At 41.3% G+C, this 18,138-nt stretch overlaps 1 protein-coding gene across 1 annotated transcript in view; it reads right to left on the bottom strand.

The window, feature by feature from the left end:
- Positions 1-12,246: 12,246 nt before the first annotated feature.
- RTF1 (RTF1 homolog, Paf1/RNA polymerase II complex component) overlaps positions 12,247-18,138 on the bottom strand; it is a 46,719-nt gene continuing 40,827 nt past the window's right edge. Inside the window, 1 exon segment of the mRNA XM_048484351.1 lies at positions 12,247-14,810. Within this exon segment, the coding sequence (XP_048340308.1) occupies positions 14,704-14,810 (107 nt within the window). The 3' untranslated portion in view covers positions 12,247-14,703.

Genomic DNA, 18,138 nt, shown 5'->3' on the forward strand with positions numbered 1-18,138 from the left:
CTTACCTACGTCCTTGATGGTTAACATCTGTCAGTGGTTGAGAGTACAACAGGAAAAATGTGCCACTCATTTGGGGCTTCAAACAATTCTGTTTTCGGTTCCCACTAAAAGTGTAGGAATTAGGACAACTACACAGCCCTTCACCAAGTAGGACACATTTACCTACAGGCAGTGGTGGGATGCAGCAGGTTCGTAACACTTCGGTAGAACCAGTTGTTAAAATGGTGCTTGTAAACAACCAGGTGTTAAATTATTTGAATCCCACCACTGCCTACAGGACTTCCTCTATGTTCACTGCAGAGGCATCTGGCTCACCTGAGCAGAGCCTTGTGAAGGTGTCACCCTGACAACTGCTCTTCTCTGCCGTGGCTACCACCTGGTGAAATGACCTGCCGAAGTTCCCAATTGTCAGCCTCCAGGTGGGACCTTGGATCCCCTGATATTACATCTCATCTCCAGCTACAGAGATCAGTTTCCCTGGAGAAAATGGATTCTTTGGAGGGTGGGATCAGTGGTGGGATTCAGTAGGTTTGCACCACTTCGGCGGAAATGGTTGTTAAAATGGTGCTTGTAAACAACCAGTTGTTAAATTATGTGAATCCCACCACTGGTGGGATCCATGGCATTGTACCCCTGTGAGGTCCCTGTCCTCCCCAGGCTCCATCCCCAAACCTTCAGGAGTTTCCCAGCCTAGATCTGACAACACTGCCCCGCATCCCCCATTGCTGGCAACCCTACTTCCCACACATCATTCCACAGAATGTATAAAATGGATTATTCACAACAGCATTTTTATAAAAGGAAATAAGGATGTGGTAAAAAGAGATTCTCCAGGAGTACACTTTCTGTGAGATAATAGGGTTGTAATCTTGATTGCCTGTGAAATGTGCAGGCAGCTTTCTTTTCCTCCCCCATTGTACCGCTTAGCTTATTGGATATATAGTATTGTTTCTCTTCCTTTGTTCTCTACTTGTGAACTCCAGTTCATTGGATATAGTGTACGATTTTCATTTCACTGTTCATTAATTGTGCAATCCAATTTTATTGTACATATTATGCTGATCTTTATTATGTTGTTTTTGTATTCACATTCTTTATTTAAAACATTTTATGCCATCTTTCCACTGTAGCGTCATCGGGGTCTACAAAACAGCGAACATTAAAACATTTAAAAATACAGTTAGACACACACTTTTCCTGCTTCACATGCAATCCCACATCTAAGAAACACTGCAGTATTTTCTGTACTCGTGCCACTAATTCCTCCTCATATGTACTCATGACCAAGACATCATTGAAATATGGCATGACTCCTGGAAAATTTCGTAATATTTCCTCCATTAAGCTCTGGAAAATACTGGGAACTACACTCACCCCAAATTGTAACCACTTTACCTTAAAAGCCCCCCGATGAGTCACTATAATCTGGGCTTCCACCGTAGCACCATCCACCCCCAACTGCTGGTTTGCCTGTGCTAAATCAAATTTCACAAAAACCTTCCCTCCTGCCAGTTTTGCCAACAACTGACTCACCACTGGCACTGGATAGGAGTGCTTCTGGAGCACCTTATTGATCGTACATTTATAATCGGCACAAATACGCACCTCTCCATTGGCTTTCATGGGAGTAACGATTGGGGGTTCCCATTTTGCATACATAATCGGCTCCAATCAGTGGTGGGATTCAAATAATTTAACAACTGGTTGTTTGCAAGCACCATTTTAACAACTGGTTCTGCCGAAGTGGTGCAGACCTGCTGAATCCCACCACTTGCTCCAATGTTCCTTGTTCTAATAATCGATCTAATTCAGCAACAATCTTAGATCGCAAAGCGAATGGGATGCACCGTGGTTTTAAACGTACTGGGACTATTGAGGGGTCAAGACATAATGATACTGGTGGACCCTTATACTGTCCCAATTCCTCAGTGAATACATTTTTAAAGTCTTCAAATAGCACCCCATGTATTCCTGTAATTGCAATTCCCAACCTCCCAAACCAGTCCTGCCCCAACAAACTAGTATGCCTCCTTTCAACTACCAGCACTTATAACCATCCTTCAAACATATGATATTTCACCCTGACATCACACATGCCCATCACGGGTACTCTATTTCCTTGATGATCAGTCAGTGGGACATGGACGTAGGTAAAGGGGGGGTTCTCGGGTTTGAAAAAAAACCCCATACATATCCGAAGCTCCACCACTCCGTTTGTGGGTTTTTAAAACATTTTAGTGCTTTTTTGGTTTTTGGCCTGCAGGGAGTGCATTGTTTAAGCTAGCAGCACCAAACTTTCAGGGATTGTTTGGAGGACTCTCCTGGTGAAACTACCCAGGTTTGGCGAGGTTTGGTTCAGGGGGTCCAAAGTTATGGACTCCCAAGGGGGGTGCCCCCATCCTCCATTGTTTCCAATGGGAGCTAATAGAAGATGGGGGCTACACCTTTGAGGGTCCATAACTTTGGACCCCCTGAACCAAACTTCACCAAACCTGGGATGTATTATCAGGATAGTCTCCTATTGTTACCACCCAGGTTTTGTGAAGTTTGATCCAGGGGGTCCAAAGCTATGGACTCCCAAAGGGAGTCCCCATCCTCCACTGTTTTCAATGGGAGCTAATAGAAGATGAAGGCTACATCTTTGAGGGTCCATAACTTTGGATATCCTGAACCAAACTTCACCAAACCTGGGATGTACTATTAGGAGATTCTCTTATTGATATCACCCAGGTTTTGTGAAGTTTGGTCCAGGGAGTCCAAAGCTATGGACTCCCAAAGGGGGTGCCCCCATCCCCCATTGTTTCCAATGGGAGATAATAGGAGATGGGGGCTACACCTTTGAACTTCAAAGTCAAATCTTCTTCATATGCCATTTGAAAGGTCAGATCCTTCTTTCCAAACAACAACTTTTGCAGCACTGCCTCCCTCAGGCCACAAACCAAACAGTCTTGTAACATCTCTTCTAGGTTTGCAAAATTACAATATTGGGCAAGGCATCTTCAGCTGCATATTCCAAAATGCTTTCTGTTGCCTCTTGAACTTGTTTATAAAAAACATTCCTTCTAGCTATTCCTGACAGCTGAGAAATAAAAGAGAAGACGTCTGAGGGGGGATATGATTGAAGTCTGCATGGGGTAGAAAATGTCAACAGAGATGTATTTTTCTCTCCTTCTCACAATACTAAAACCAGGGGGCATACATTGGAAAATGCGGGGGGGGGGGGATTAGGACTAATAAAAGGAAACATTTCTTCACGCAATGCGTGACTGGTGTTTGGAATATGCTGCCACACGAGGTGGTGATGGCCACTAACCTGGATATTTTTAAAAGGAGCTTGGACAGATTTATGGAGGAGAAGTCGATCTATGGCTACCAATCTTGATCCTCCTTGATCTGAGGTTGCAAATGCCTTAGCAGACCAGGTGCTCAGGAGCAGCAGCAGCAGCAGCAGCAGCAGCAGCAGCAGCAGCAGGCCATTGCTTTCACATCCTGCATGTGAGCTCCCAAAGGCACCTGGTGGGCCACTGTGAGTAGCAGAATGCTGGACTAGATGGACTCTGGTCTGATCCAGCAGGTTCGTTCTTATCTTCTTAAAATGACCCCTCAAGGCAGCTGCTATTTCTTCATATGGTGTTGCTGATAAGTTCCTTGGAGCTATCAAAGCTGCAGCCAAATCAAAAACTCCCTCTCCACAAAAACTAAAAAAATCTTGCACATTTCCTCTCTGGTTTAATTATGACATTTGGCAGTAGATAAAATTCTAATCTGGTTTCATAATTCTGCCACTTCAAAGGAAACGTCAAGTTAAATTCTTCCATTTGCCCTTGGAAAGCCATAATTCAGTCACAACTCTAATGTCCTTTTTCACTTCACAATCTCCCAGACTCGCCAAGCATAAATCCCATCCTCATCGCCAATGCAATGTTAAGAACATAAGAACGAGCCACGCTACCCACCCCTACTTCCAGGTCATTTATGAATAAGTTAAAGAGCACTGGTCCCAATACGGATCCTTGGGGGACACCACTCCCTACATCTCTCCATTGTGAGAACTTCCTGTTTATACCCACCCTTTGTTTCCTGTTCCTCAACCAGTTTTTGATCCGTAGGAGGACTTCCCCTCTTATTCCTTCATTGCTGAGTTTTCTCAACAGTCTCTGATGAGGAACTTTGTCAAAAGCCTTTTAGAAATCCAAGTAGACAATGTCCACTGGTTCTCCCTTATCCACATGCCTGTTTACACCCTCAAAGAACTCTAGTAAGTTTGTAAGACAGGGCTTGCCTCTGCAAAAGCCATGCTGACTCTTCCTCAGCAGGTCTTGCTTTTCTACATGTTTAATATTCAGAAATCCAAGATGACTGAGGTTAAACCACAGCAGTTTATTCAAGAGTCACTCCATAACAATGAACTGCAAGTGTACAAATTCCAAGCTTCATAAGGCTCTGTTTGAAACAGAATATGAAATTAACATAGTGGTGTAAAGTGCTTCCAAGTCACAACTGACTTATAGTGACCCAGTAGGGTTTTCAAGATAAAAGACACTTAGAGGTGGTTTGCCATTGGCTGTTTCTGCATATTGACCCTGAACTCCCTTGGTGGTTTCTGATCCAAGTACTAACCGAGGCCAACCCTGCTTAGCTTCTGAGATCTAACAAGATGAATGGACCCTGGGCCATTTTTTCAAACATCTAACTAGTGTGATTATAGGACTGGCACTGCCCAAACCCAAGTTCAAATTGTCACCTATGTATGAAAATTCCTCAGTGACCTGGGGGAGATTAATCTCACTCAGACTTATCTAATTCATAGGGTTGCTGTGGAGATAAAAATGGAGGGAGAAAAGCCTTCACCATCATAGAACCTTTATTAGGCATTTGTTACAGACTTAATAAACAAAACAATCTACAAATACAAATGAGCTTTATTGGCATGTATAAATATTTAAAACTTTATAAAACATTGGGATAGAGTGCCTTTGCTAGAAACTTAGCCACATCTTCGGTACTTCTTAAAAGATAACGAGCCTTGTCCATATCAGAATTTAAGTGATCAGTATTCAGATGGGGATCAATGAAGACTCTTCTTAGGGAGCTATGCCAGGTACACTAAACAATCTAAAATACTACTTAGCTGCCCTCTTGTGGTGAACATTAAGAAGAGACACAGTGTGTAACAGACTTCCCTCTGTGATACACCTTTAAAATTGCCAGCCATAGATGCAGGCAAAACGTTAGGAACAAGATCCACCAGACCACAGCCACACAGCCTGGAAAACCCCCCACAACTAGTTGAATCCAGCCGTGAAAGCCTTCAACAATACATTTAAAAGAGAAAGTAAAATTTTGTAACAAATATATTTCAGCATGGTAGTCCAGATGCCCTAGATTATTACGAGCTCTCTGAAGACATGCTAGCCCTGCAAACAGGAAGTCCACAGGTCTCTGCAATACACTCAGTGCACATGGTTGGTATCACATATGAATTGTGAAATATGTTTGTTCACTGTACATGTGTCATATGAACCAGAACCTCACAACTGGTGCATTCCCAGTTTGTGTGAATGGAAATGAAATCTCTGCAACAGCTTCTATGGATGCATATGTAACCCCTGTATCAGAATGGGATGACCCAGAAAGGGGTGGAGTCTGAAAAGAAGCAGAATGCTGCAGAACTCATGAGGTTGGAGGAAGCAAGGCTACCAGGCTGAGACCTTGATTGATTTTATTAAGCCCTTAACACCTTGTTTAAGGTAACTGCAATGTTGTGGGGAACTAGTGGGAAGGGAGTTTATTTATTTTTTGCTATATTTTAAATGTTAGAATTTATTGTTCAAGGTTTTTTGTGTATGTAAATGGTGAGAGTTTTCTGGGAACCTTCATCATCTTGAATCCCGTTCACCAAGCCTTTGAAGTCTTCAAAACCAACCACCAGCAAAGAAGAATTGGACTTGGCAATATCAGTAGACTGTAAATATAAGGACTTGAAATGCAAACCTGAACAGGACCTTGAATTGTAAATGTTAAATGTTGATGTTTAATGTTATTTGTAAAGAGAAGTAAACTGTTTTGTTTAAATTTGGTTCTTTGCAACTCCTTCCAAGTACTGCCCCACAGAACCCACAAGCTGAGGTTACACATACACACAAGGATGTAGGGAAGGGTTGTTTTTTCCTTGGGTTCAACCCCCCATTACATGTACAAAGCTCCGCCTCCTGTTTGTGGGGTTTTTTTTGCATTTTTAGTGTTTTTTGGGATCCTACTTATAAACTATACACAGCAATATAGACCATAATCCAAATAATCTATCCAGGTAAGTTTGTGAACCAATTCGTACAGTGCAACACTATTATCTGTGCAGAAAAACCTTATTGAAGTGTTCCGATTTGTGTAGTTTACAGAAGGCCAGGAGAATGGGAGTTTTTCTGACCTCAGGGAGGCCATTCCACAAGCAGTAGCCACAACAGAGAAAGCACGTGTACAGGCAGTTGTTGATTTTGCGCCTACCTACCTTTTATCTATCCCCCATCTTCAGTAATATTTATAATTTATTTATATCACTTATACCCCACTTATCTCCACAGTGGGGACACAAAGCAGCTTACAGTATCCTCTTTTATTTTTAGCCTCACCACAATCCTGTGAGGTAGGATAGAACGAAAGTGTGTAATTTCTGTGTGTGAAAGTGTGCCTAAGGTCAGCCAGTGAAGCAAGGTAATAAAAACAGTTGCCTTGGATCCTCCATGGCCCTCTTGCCAGAAGTATGTAGATGAAAGATCTTCTGGTTCCTGTATCCAGGTACCCAAGCAGACAGCTATATAGGTTGGATTTATTTGCACATCATTGGGGTCTGGGGGATGCTGGAGTCTTGAGAGGTCTACGTTTGTGGTGCTCTGTTACTGTATGCGTAATAATGGCCACAGTGGCCTTGCGCCTGTGATTTTCCTTCACATTTACCAGTTTTAATGGCTGTGATAGTGCATTGTATGCATGCAGCACTGGATCTTTGTTATTTTTGGTTCCCTCTCCATGTAAGGTGAAGTTAACAGTGCAAATTGTTTTTTCTTCTGTACTCCTGGATGTCCCCAGCTACGCTAAAACCTCCCTCTCCTTTGGGCCTGGCCCTGTTGTGCTGCTTTCATTATCTGCATAAGATGGGTTTGTTTAATATTAACATGCATAATCATGACTCTAAAAAACTTTGGGCAGCAAAGGCAAAATAGACAGAGATGATGGAGGCCATTTATTTCACGTTTGAAAGGGGAAATGTGGAATCGATAAGTCATAATTATTTTTCATGAATACATTATCAGTCAATTTTAATTTCTTTTTACATATTGTATTCAGTGCACCATTTGAAAGGCAGGAATGGGTCAGAATGAATCCAGCATGAGTAAGGAGGCAAAATCAAAGCAGGGGAGAAAAAAAATTAAATTGGTTTTCAACATATAAAAACAGGGCAAAACTTGATTATAGATTGCAAAGTAAACATTACATGAAGATCTACAAGGTACTTATATTTATTGTTCCAGAATAAGCAAACAAAACCTCCAGAAGAGGTACTTTGATATCAGATGGGGTTGTGACTTTATGTGTATATTAAGCAAAAGGAAATGAATACATCAAAGATCCTGGCCACAATCTGGTGCGCTGGAATAGGAATATTCTGTGGTGTGAATTAAAACACAACTCTAGAGGTGCCAGCTACCACTTATGAAGATTTGGGGGTAGTGCCAAGGGAGGGCAGAATTTGTTATATTTGTTATATAACAAACCAACACTTAATAAACAAATCTCAATCCTTTGCACTTTGGTCCAAAATCACTAAGAAATAGCATTTAACTATTTTGTAGGAGTTGGGTGATTAGATACAAGGAATTCTGCTCTTATAGATCTCTCCCTGGAGTCCCACATGTATTTATTTAATTCAATGGGGACGCAAAGTCTTACCTCATTTGCTTCTCCTCCATTTTACCTTCACAAAAGCTCTGTTAGGCTGAGAGCGTGTGACTCACCTATTGAGTTTCCTAGTGGGGATTCTAACCTAGGTATTTTAGATACTCATCTGACAATCTTAGCTGCTACATGACACTGGGTGAACTGCCTGCTATCATTTCTGAAGAGAAACTGATGCATTTGGAATTCCTCGTTGCTCTATTTTTTTTAATTCCTAAGTTTTAGCATAGCACTACACAAGCAGTGTTCTTGGCATCTTTCCATACTGTCACAGGGTGGGATCTCCATATCAAGGTTGCTAGCTATTCATTTTTATATCAAATAAAATAACCTATGGTTACGGAGAATTAGAAATCACATTCCAATGCTCAATGAACACAGTCCTATTCATTACAAATTTATTTGACTCAAATTATCTTATTCCTCGTCTCTGTTAAGCCAACTTTGGCAACATTGCAGCAGTCAATATCCTTTTGTTCTAGCCCATTCTTGAAAGGATGCAGTGTTCTTTAAGTGCCATACACTCACAACACATATCCTTGCTAAAGTTATCAAGGCTTCAACCAGTTCTGTATCACATCTCACATAGCCCTTTACAAATTCCACCAAAAGAAACTTATGCCTGCATCCAATGATGTGCAAGGGGAAAGGACATAGCACAGTTCTGCTTGCACAAAATCTTGCATAATGCTTAGCATTTGCCTGCCTATATCTTACAGTGTCCTTAAATCACTTGCATAACATCTGGCATAAGCATAAAAGCAGTTTGGGATATGCTACGTTAAATGTAGTACAAGTGCTAGTGTGAGATTTTTTTCACGCTTCTGCCTGTGCAAGGGATCCTAGTGCGTGAAGAAATCTTCAAGTAGATCTGAATCTTAGATTCCCTGTAATATCTTTAATCACTGTCAATACTTGCTTCCGAAAGGGGGGATGACCAACAGGGCATCTCCAAAACAATTAAAACTATATCTGCATTCAAAGTTATATGAAGCCAAGGATCTGCTTTATCAGAATTATAAATAAGTTTTAATCTCATAGGTGTCAAATATCCCCAAGAGTTTTGAAAACCTAATTTCACATACACATTATTTCCCCCTCCATTAACCACAATCCATTCCAATTCTTCCTCCACACTCATACTCTTGCTCTTTAGTGTAGATTACTCAGAAGATCTATTCAACCTCTGTCCTTCACATCTTCCTTCTTTTTAAATATTTTTTATTTTCTCACACATAAATTAGAAACAGCACACACACACACACACACACACGCAAGCAAAAACAAAACACACCTCATTACACAGTATATATTGACTTCCAGCTATCTCATCTTTGATTGAAAATTAACTCTAGGTTCATGCAAACAGTTAAAACATTACTTCAATAGTGTTATTTTTAAGTATTTTCCAGTGTTCACAATGTACTGTTTTCTTTAGTTTTCAAATCCTATTTGAATATTGGAATACATTTTCAAAAGATGGTCTGTAAGGGTTTCCAGTTTTCTACAAAATTGTCCAAAACTGTTGTCCCTTAGTAGTGTTGTCAGCTTTGCCATTTCCGAATATTCCATAACTTTAAAAGTTCAATCCTCTTTTGTTGGTATCTTGTTATCTCTCTATTTTTGTGCATATAAAATCCTTGCTGCAAGTAGCCATGTACATAAATACATGTAGATCTTCCTAATAACAATTCAAATACCATTTTATTTTTATTTAATATACCATTATTCCAATCTGCTTAATTCAAATATTGAAACAAATGGAAATTTGAAGGGCTATTAAAATGTTTTTCACATTTTCCTAGTAATCCTTCCCATTTTACTACATTGGCAATGTGAAGTGCATAATTTTTAACAGTTTACACATTAACTTGTAGTATTTGGCCTATCTGTGTAAGTCAAAAGAATAATACATAATTCCGAGAACTGCCATGGTGGAGGCTACTGGCAGCTGGTACAGCACCAGCACCAGTGGTCCATTCCCTGGTGCTATAGCGGAATTGCACAGGCCAAGACCATGCTAGTATCCCTAGCACTGTGCCATCCTGCCCTCAAGGCATTGCAGTGGGCACAATGGTCTGGCTGTGACAGATGGGGAAAACAGCCAGTCATAGCATATTGTTGTTATTTATTAAATTTAATAGACCACCCTACTGCCGAAGGGCTCAGGGCAGTGTACAACAAAACCAACAAGTAGTGTTAGCCACAGGGAGACAGCCACAGGGAAATTTGAGTGGAGGGTCCACACACCACCAGGTGATGCATGTAGACCCATTCACTCCCTTAAAGGTACAGACCCCTGCCAAACAGAATGGAGGAATATGGGGAGGTAAAGGGAGCCTCACTGCCCCCACCGGTCACCTACAGTATGTCTGCAACCATGGGTCCATGTGGATCTAGCCCACTGTGCAACGTCTAAGGAACATGGTGCTGATCTTGGGTGCCCATCAATTAGTGGCAAAGCTGCCTCCTAGCACCATAGGTACACTGGCAAGCCTAACCCCAAGGGCCAGCCCTGGGGACAGAAAGGGTCATGACACAAGCAGAGTTTGGTTAAACCTTCCTCATGTATATATTCCTCACCTGAAATTACCCAGGAATGTAGCTGCTGCCCCCACAGGGGTCTCCCATGTAACAGGCCAAATAACACTCTCCTTGGCTGTTTCAGATCATGCTTTGGGGCTATGATCTTGAATCCAAAAAAATCCCAATTTGGGGGTGGGGGGTGGGGTTTGCATATCCCTACACGTTATAACTATATTTACGAACTGGAAGGTTCCCGTGCTGTGCTTGCTTTTATATAATTCCTCCATCTTATAAAAAAGATTCACTACTATTAGATAGGCAGATCTGTGTGGTTATCTGTAGGGAAGAATGGTTTGCAGTGCAGACTGTTTACATTCCTGGCATTCAGAGCAGAGATTATTCTTGACTCAAATGCATTTAGAGCCATTATTTTTTTCCCAAATGTATTTAAATTCTCCCGGAGATTTGAAGTGACAGGTGGTATAGCTGAACACTGTCTAGATACTATGTCCACCCCCCTTTGGGAAGTCCGTTGGTGGTTTACCAAGAACCCATATTCAGCCAGTGATTAGGTTTCTGGACTGCCAAGCATCCTTGTCCTCAGAATGGAGGAAGAAGTCACCCAGATTGCTGAAGATTGATCACTGAGGTGATCGTAATCTTGATAAAGATGAGCAGGCAGAATGGCAATATTGGTGACCATATTTTGATATATTTCCTTCAGAGGTGGTGAAAGGAGTGTGGCAAAAGGAGAAATAAGCATACGTCAAGTCAAATGAAGAAACTCCCTTTACTTGACTGCCTTCCAATGATCCTCAGGGTTTCTATTTAGAATTTCCTCTTCCTCACAAGCTTGTTGAAGTGAATTGCCCTTTGCACCCTATTCTTTGACACACTTATCAGATACCTGAAAAACATTTTCATCATCTGGCTGTCTTACAATCCTCCTTCTTCGACACAGATGACATTATTTCCCTCAGTTCCTTGATGAGGAATTGAGAGTAGTGGCCCGGAAAACTTTTCCCGTTAAAAGGGAATGGCAGACAAGTTAGACCAGGGGTAGGGAACCTGCGGCTCTCCAGATGTTCAGGAACTACAATTCCCATCAGCCTCTGTCAGCATGGCCAATTGGCCATGCTGGTAGGGGCTGATGGGAATTGTAGTTCCTGAACATCTGGAGAGCCGCAGGTTCCCTACCCCTGAGTTAGACTTTGGTGCAAAATCTACACACCAGTGTTTCAGCCACAGATTTATCTCAATTACAATGTATGCCAGCCATCAAAACATGTACATCTTATCTAGGGTAAGATCATTCTTTTAGTCTCCAGGGTCTTTTAGAAGACTATCTCCATTTTAAGGGACAACTGCCTGAGATCAAGATGGCCACTCAGGCATCAACCAAGGGCACCCTAAAATGTATCCACTGTTGAAACAGGCAGCACATAATATATACAAGTGGGAACCCACAAGTGGGAGACATCTCATTTTCCCCTTCCCCACTATTTACTTTTCCCCTTTCTTGATAGTCCACATAGCCTCTCCCCTTTCTTTGCTCCCTTCAACCCTTCCTACCCAACAGCCCATTTGCACTGATCTGCCCCGTCTTGTCAGGTTCCCCCTCCGTCTCAGCGTTGACCAAGGCTCCACCCCCAAATCTGCAGGAATTTTCCAACCTGGAGTTGGCAACCCTATCATGGAAGCATATAAAATACATAGTTGGTTTTAAAACGCCTTATGCATCCAAAGGATTAAACGTGAACAGCCTCATTAAAACCAACCGAAGTTTATTTATAGGAGTCTATACATTTTAAATGAATGCTGCCAAGACATCAAATGAATTAAAGCAAATAAACCCGTCCCCTCCCAATGAGCCAAGGTTTTCGTCACTCACCGTCACATGCACTTGGAGGAGAAAACGTTACACCTTCATACACAATTTCATAGCTATTTGAGAAAAAAAATTACTCCCTCAATGCATTATTCTTGGTGAAAAAAACAGACGGCATACAAGGACATACAGTCCGTGACCTCTGTTCAAAGCAGAATTTTTTATTTAGTAAATAGGGGATACTTCGTTCACTTGTTTCTCCTAAATACATCACCCACTCCCCATTTGTTTAGGTCTTTGGGAAAGAAGATAACTGCTGCATTATTTACAACTTAGGGATGACATCAGTATTTTGATTATGTAGCCCACAGCTGCAGGTGCACCTCTGTTGCAGAGGTCCCAGTGTGGACTGCTGACAGAGCCGTCAGTGAAATCTCAAGAAAGGTGTAGGTTCCAGTCTTTGCTTGCTCTTTTGTTCTCCTGTGTCCTCACTTTTGGTGGGCTATTAAGCCCTACAATAGGCTGTGGGCTATTAAGCCCTGCAAAAGTGTAATAATATTTTTCTTTATCCAAAGTGTTGGTGGTGCTGGGGAGACTGGTTACTACAGATATTGCTGGCCAAAATCAAGTGAGACCAGCTGTGTATTCACAGAGCGTATATCGTGATGGTGCCCAAACAGCTATACATCGGCAGATTCTAGAAATCCACTAAAAAAAGAAGATAGAAGTACATTTGTAAATAAGAGATCGCAAGAGTGAGCTCAAGGAAGGGTAGCTCGCAATAAAAGGCAGAATGATTACATATTTACACAATAGTCCACACAGTGGGTCACAAACTATGGACTATCTAGTAAATAAAGCCACACAGTTTACACAACTTGACAAGAACTGCTTCATGGGGAGGATTCTGTGGTGTGTGTATGTTTTCCTAATCCCCTCTTCTTTTCATCAGGTTTTACAGCTACATGTCTTTCTAGTCTTAAATAAAGAATTTTAAAAAACATTAAAGCATGGATAAGGATCCCACAAATAATAGCCACAACATTTGCTAGGCTTGCTTAAGAATGCTTTATGCATGTTAGGATTTTTCCTTTCAACCCCGAGTCAGAAAAGCAACCTTAATTTAGGGAACTTTCTAGCACTGGCACTAGAATAATCTGGCAAATTTCTGGTGTGTATGTAGTTCTTGGTTCAGTATAACCCAGCATATTTCATTCTGAAGAGCTCTTTGATAAAACATCATTTATTTACACTTTGATCTTTACACCTGAGTGATTATCAAGCAGTCATCTTGTTCCTATTCAAACATTCCATACATACAATTCTTGTGCTAGAGTTCCACTGCACATGTTGTACCAGTTACACATAGGTCAAATAACTGCCCTCCCATATTTTCCTAGTCTTGTTTTCTACTGTATGCTTCCCATTCTGCAAATCAAGACCAAAATAAAGTTTAAACAGGGGGCAAAATACAAAAATCTGGCCTAGAAAAGATGAGGCGACCATGAGGAAAAATAAAAACTGGGAGAGTATACAGATTTAGTATTCTTTAAAAAAAATCAAAAGGAAGATAAATTACCCCACCTCTCTGTAACAGGGAATTCAGTTGGTAAATAGTAAAGCCTTTACAAGGCAAGACACTGAGGAGGGCAGCACTTCTAAAAGTCTGTGCAAAGGAACAGGGAAGTATTGTCACCAGACTTTTTTGTTGTTTAGTAAGAAGAATTTCTTCAGCTAAATTGCTCCTATTGTTTTGGATGCTCCAATGTAGCTGGTAGAAATTCAACACAGCTGTAAAGAACTGACAGATATAAACAGTACTGCAGGTTAAAAATGATTTTTAAAAAACCACCTGGAAAAAATCTGCACAACACCCCCACCCCCACAAAAATGTACACTTTTAACCTAACTCAGTTTGTAAAGATGTCCTTCTCCAAATTTAGCAGTCAGGGGGCAAAAGAAGAAGAAGAAGACAGGTGCAGGTGACAGGCCTTGTGCCACTGTTTCACTTTCCCTGCCTGTGGTGGAAAGTCAGCCAAAAGTGTGAACACTGCTTCTGCCTCCAAGATATTCCTGCAGAAATCCAGACTCCAGGTTAACACTGAATAGCAACAGCCAGCCAACCAGCTGTATCAAAAAACAAAATAAAATTAAAAAACAAAACAAAACCTAAATAGCACGGATCCACATGTAGGGGGTGGCAGGAAGAAAAGGGAAGAAGGGCGATCTATACAGTAAAGAGTCAATGGTTTATATTACAGATGGCTGGCAATTTCAAAGAGTTTCTTCCCAGCTCTGTTGCTGCTCCAACCCCAAGGGCAAACTGAAGAGGAAAGGAACAAAATAATGGGCATCATGTAGCATGCAGGATCAGGGGCAGCAGAGAGTGGGTATTCTCAAATAAGCCCCCGCCTTTTCTTGTAGTCCTCCAGGTTCAATGATCGCCGGGGTGCACCATCTTTTGCAGGAGGAGCCTTGGAGGTGATAGCCAGTGTTTTGGACTCTGTTGGGAAACGAGACAATGATGAAGGATTTATTAAGTGGCAGTGTGTAACAGACTTCCCTGTGTGATACACCTCTGGAGATGCCAGCCACAGATGCAGGTGAAACGTTAGAAACAAGATCCACCAGACCACAGCCCCACAGCCCGGAAAACCCACCAGAACCAGATTTATAAAGTGGCTTGAAAAAAGGCCTAGTTTTGGCCTGTCTTTCTCTGGCAATTGAAGCAGCAGGAAAGGGGTCTCTCACACAGTAAAAGGGTAAAAGTAGTCCCCAATGCAAGCACTGGGTCATTACTGACCTATGGGGTAATGTTACATCACGACATTTACAAGGCAGAATATATTTACGGAGTGGTTTGCCACTGCCTCCCCCATATGTCTATACTTTACTTCCAGCAAGCTGAGAACTCATTTTACCAACCATGGAAGGCTGAAATAACCTTGGGCTTGCCACCTGAAACTAATTTCTGTTGAGATCGAACTCAGCTCATGAGCAGAGCTTTGACTGCAGTACTGCAGCTTGCTACTCTGTGCCACTTTGTCACAAAATAAATTCAACTCCTTTTGCCAAATAAAGGAGACACTTGGGGTTTGATTTCTGCCCCATACCTCCCTGCAGTATCTAGTTACTTTAAGGTAACATATTCCGATGTCTTCTGATAATCTCTTAGATCGAAAGCCTTATAATGAGTCAATCCAAAATGAAAACAAATTCAGTGATAGAAGGCAAACCCCCCAGGTCAGATGACAATACTGAGGAAGAGCTGAAGACAACTTTGAGTAGTGGCATTCTCAATGACGTAACTAGACTAAAGCTGAAAGGACATTCAGTTGTTGAGATGCATGCATGCAAAAGGAAAATCTAAAACTGTTTGACGTCTATAATAGCAACATTGAATGTGAAATGTATGAATCAAGATACACTCTCAACTCAGTTGAAAGTTCTTTAGACATCCATTCTGGTTTCCTTAAAAGGTGAGTTCTGTTTTTTGGGGGTTACCCTTAAAGCTAAATATTTATGTGTTTTTGAGGGCTTGTGTGTTTGTTTTTTGAGGGCTTGGGAAGGCTTTGCTTGTATGGGGGTGGTTCTTTGTTCTTGGCCATGTGCTTGCCTGAGGCTTCTGAGAGGTGGGGCTTCTGGTGACTCACTAGCTCTATTTAACTGCCATTCAGCTCTTCTGAAAATTCTCTGAGAGGCATAGAAATTTTATCAATAAGAACCAATCTTTTGGAAGAGAGCAGAAGATGAGTTAGAGACTTTACTGGGGGCAAAGGTCTCAGCCACTAGGTCTCAGTCCCTGGAGCTCAGTGAACAGGCCCTGGCTAAATAGGCAAGGCTAACTCTCATTTTCTGTGGAGAGTTTAGTAGGGGATTTTTTGAAAGGGACATCTATAGATCCATTTCTGTACTATTTAAGACTACTAAATATGGATGGTCAAGGGGTTGCTGCTGTCACCTGCAACAGCTGTTGTTGGGTTTTTTTGGCCAGAGGATGTGTTTATGATTTAAATTCTGCAAGCCACATTAAGAGCATCTGGGTAAAAATTAAGTGGGAGAGAAACAACTGTGATCTAATTGTTGGATGATGCCTTCCTGGAACAGATGACCAAACTTTCAAAAAGGAAATAGTAGTAATGGGAGATTTCAATTATCCTGATATTTGATGGAAATCAAACCAAGATTATAAGGTCCAATAAATTCCTCACTTGCCTTATAGACAATTGCATGGTCCAGAAGGTAAAAAAGGCAACAAGGGGATTGACTATGGTATTTTAGATCTGCTTTTAATAAACAATGCTGACCTGGTTAAAGAAGTGGAAGGATACTTAAGTGGGAGTGACCATGTTCTCCTGGAGTTTGTTATATAGTAGAAAGGGAATGCCAAGCATAGTCAGACACACATTCTAGACGTTAAGAAGGCTGATTTCAGTAAGCTTAGGTAACTACTGGATGTGATCCAGTGGTTCAGAATACTAAAAGAGATGGGAGTGCATGATGGATGGGAGTTTCTTAGAAGTGAGGTTCTGGAGGCACAATTTCAAACAGTTTTAATGAGGAGGAAAAATGGGAGGTATCTAAGGAAACTTTCAAAAAGGGACTTGTACAAAAGGGATTTAAAGGGAGCATGTACAAAAAAAGAAGGGGGAAATCACCAAAGACGAATTCGAACAAATAGCCAAGACGTGTAGCGAGAAAGTCAGAAAAGCTAAAGCTCAGAATGAGCTCAAGCTCGCCGGAGACGTTAAAAACAATAAAAATATTTGTTTAAGTTATGTCTGCAGCAAAAGGAAGACAAAGGATATGATAGGGGATAGAGAAAAAGGAATATTGTGATAACTAAAAGTCAACATGCCTTTTTCAAACAAGTTATGCCAGACTAATCCTATCTCCTTTTTTGATAAAGTGAAAAGCTTGATAGATGAAGGAAATGCTGTGGATGTAGCATACCTTGATTTTAGTAAGGCATTTGACAAGGTACCCCTTGATATTCTTGCAAGCAAGCTAGTGAAACATGGGCTAGAGACAATGCTACTATTAGATGGATTTGTAATTGACTGACTGACTGAACGGTGCTCACCAATGGCTCATCTTCATCCTGGAGAGAAGTGACTAGTGGGATGCCACAGGGTTCTGCTCTGGGCCCAGTGCTATTCAATATTTCTATCAATGACTTGGATGATGGAATAGAGAGTATGCTAATCAAATTTTCAGATGACACCAAATTAGAAGGGGTACCTAATACCCCAGAAGACAGGGTCAGAATTCAAAATGATCTGGACAGGTTAGAGAGCTGGGCCAAAACTAACAAAATGAATTTCTGCAGAGATAAATGTAAGATTCTACACTCAGGCAGAAAAAATGAAATGCACAGATATGGGATGGGTGACACCTGGCTTGACAAAAACTACATGTGGAAAGGGATCTGGGAGTCTTAGTAGACCACAAACTGAACGTGAGTCAGTACTAAGATACAACAGCCAAGAAAGCCAATGCGATTCTGGGATGTATCAATAGGAGTCTAGTGTCTAGATTGAGGGATGTAATTGTACTCTCTATTCTGCATTGGTTAGACCTCACCTAGAATAGTGTGTACCACAATTGTGGGCACCACAATTCAAGAAGAATATTGACAAGTTGGAACGGGTCTAGAGGAAGGTAACCAAAATGGTAAAGGGTCTGGAATCCATGTCCTACAAGGAGAGACTTAGGGAGCTGGGTATGTTTAGTTTGGTGAAGAGAAGGTTAAGAGGTGAATTATAGCCATGTTTAGATATTTGAAGGGATGTTATGTTGTTGAGGGAGCAAGCTTGTTTTCTGCTGCTCCA

Source organism: Sphaerodactylus townsendi, linkage group LG02 (genome assembly GCF_021028975.2).
Source record: "Sphaerodactylus townsendi isolate TG3544 linkage group LG02, MPM_Stown_v2.3, whole genome shotgun sequence".
Taxonomy (NCBI): domain Eukaryota; kingdom Metazoa; phylum Chordata; class Lepidosauria; order Squamata; family Sphaerodactylidae; genus Sphaerodactylus; species Sphaerodactylus townsendi.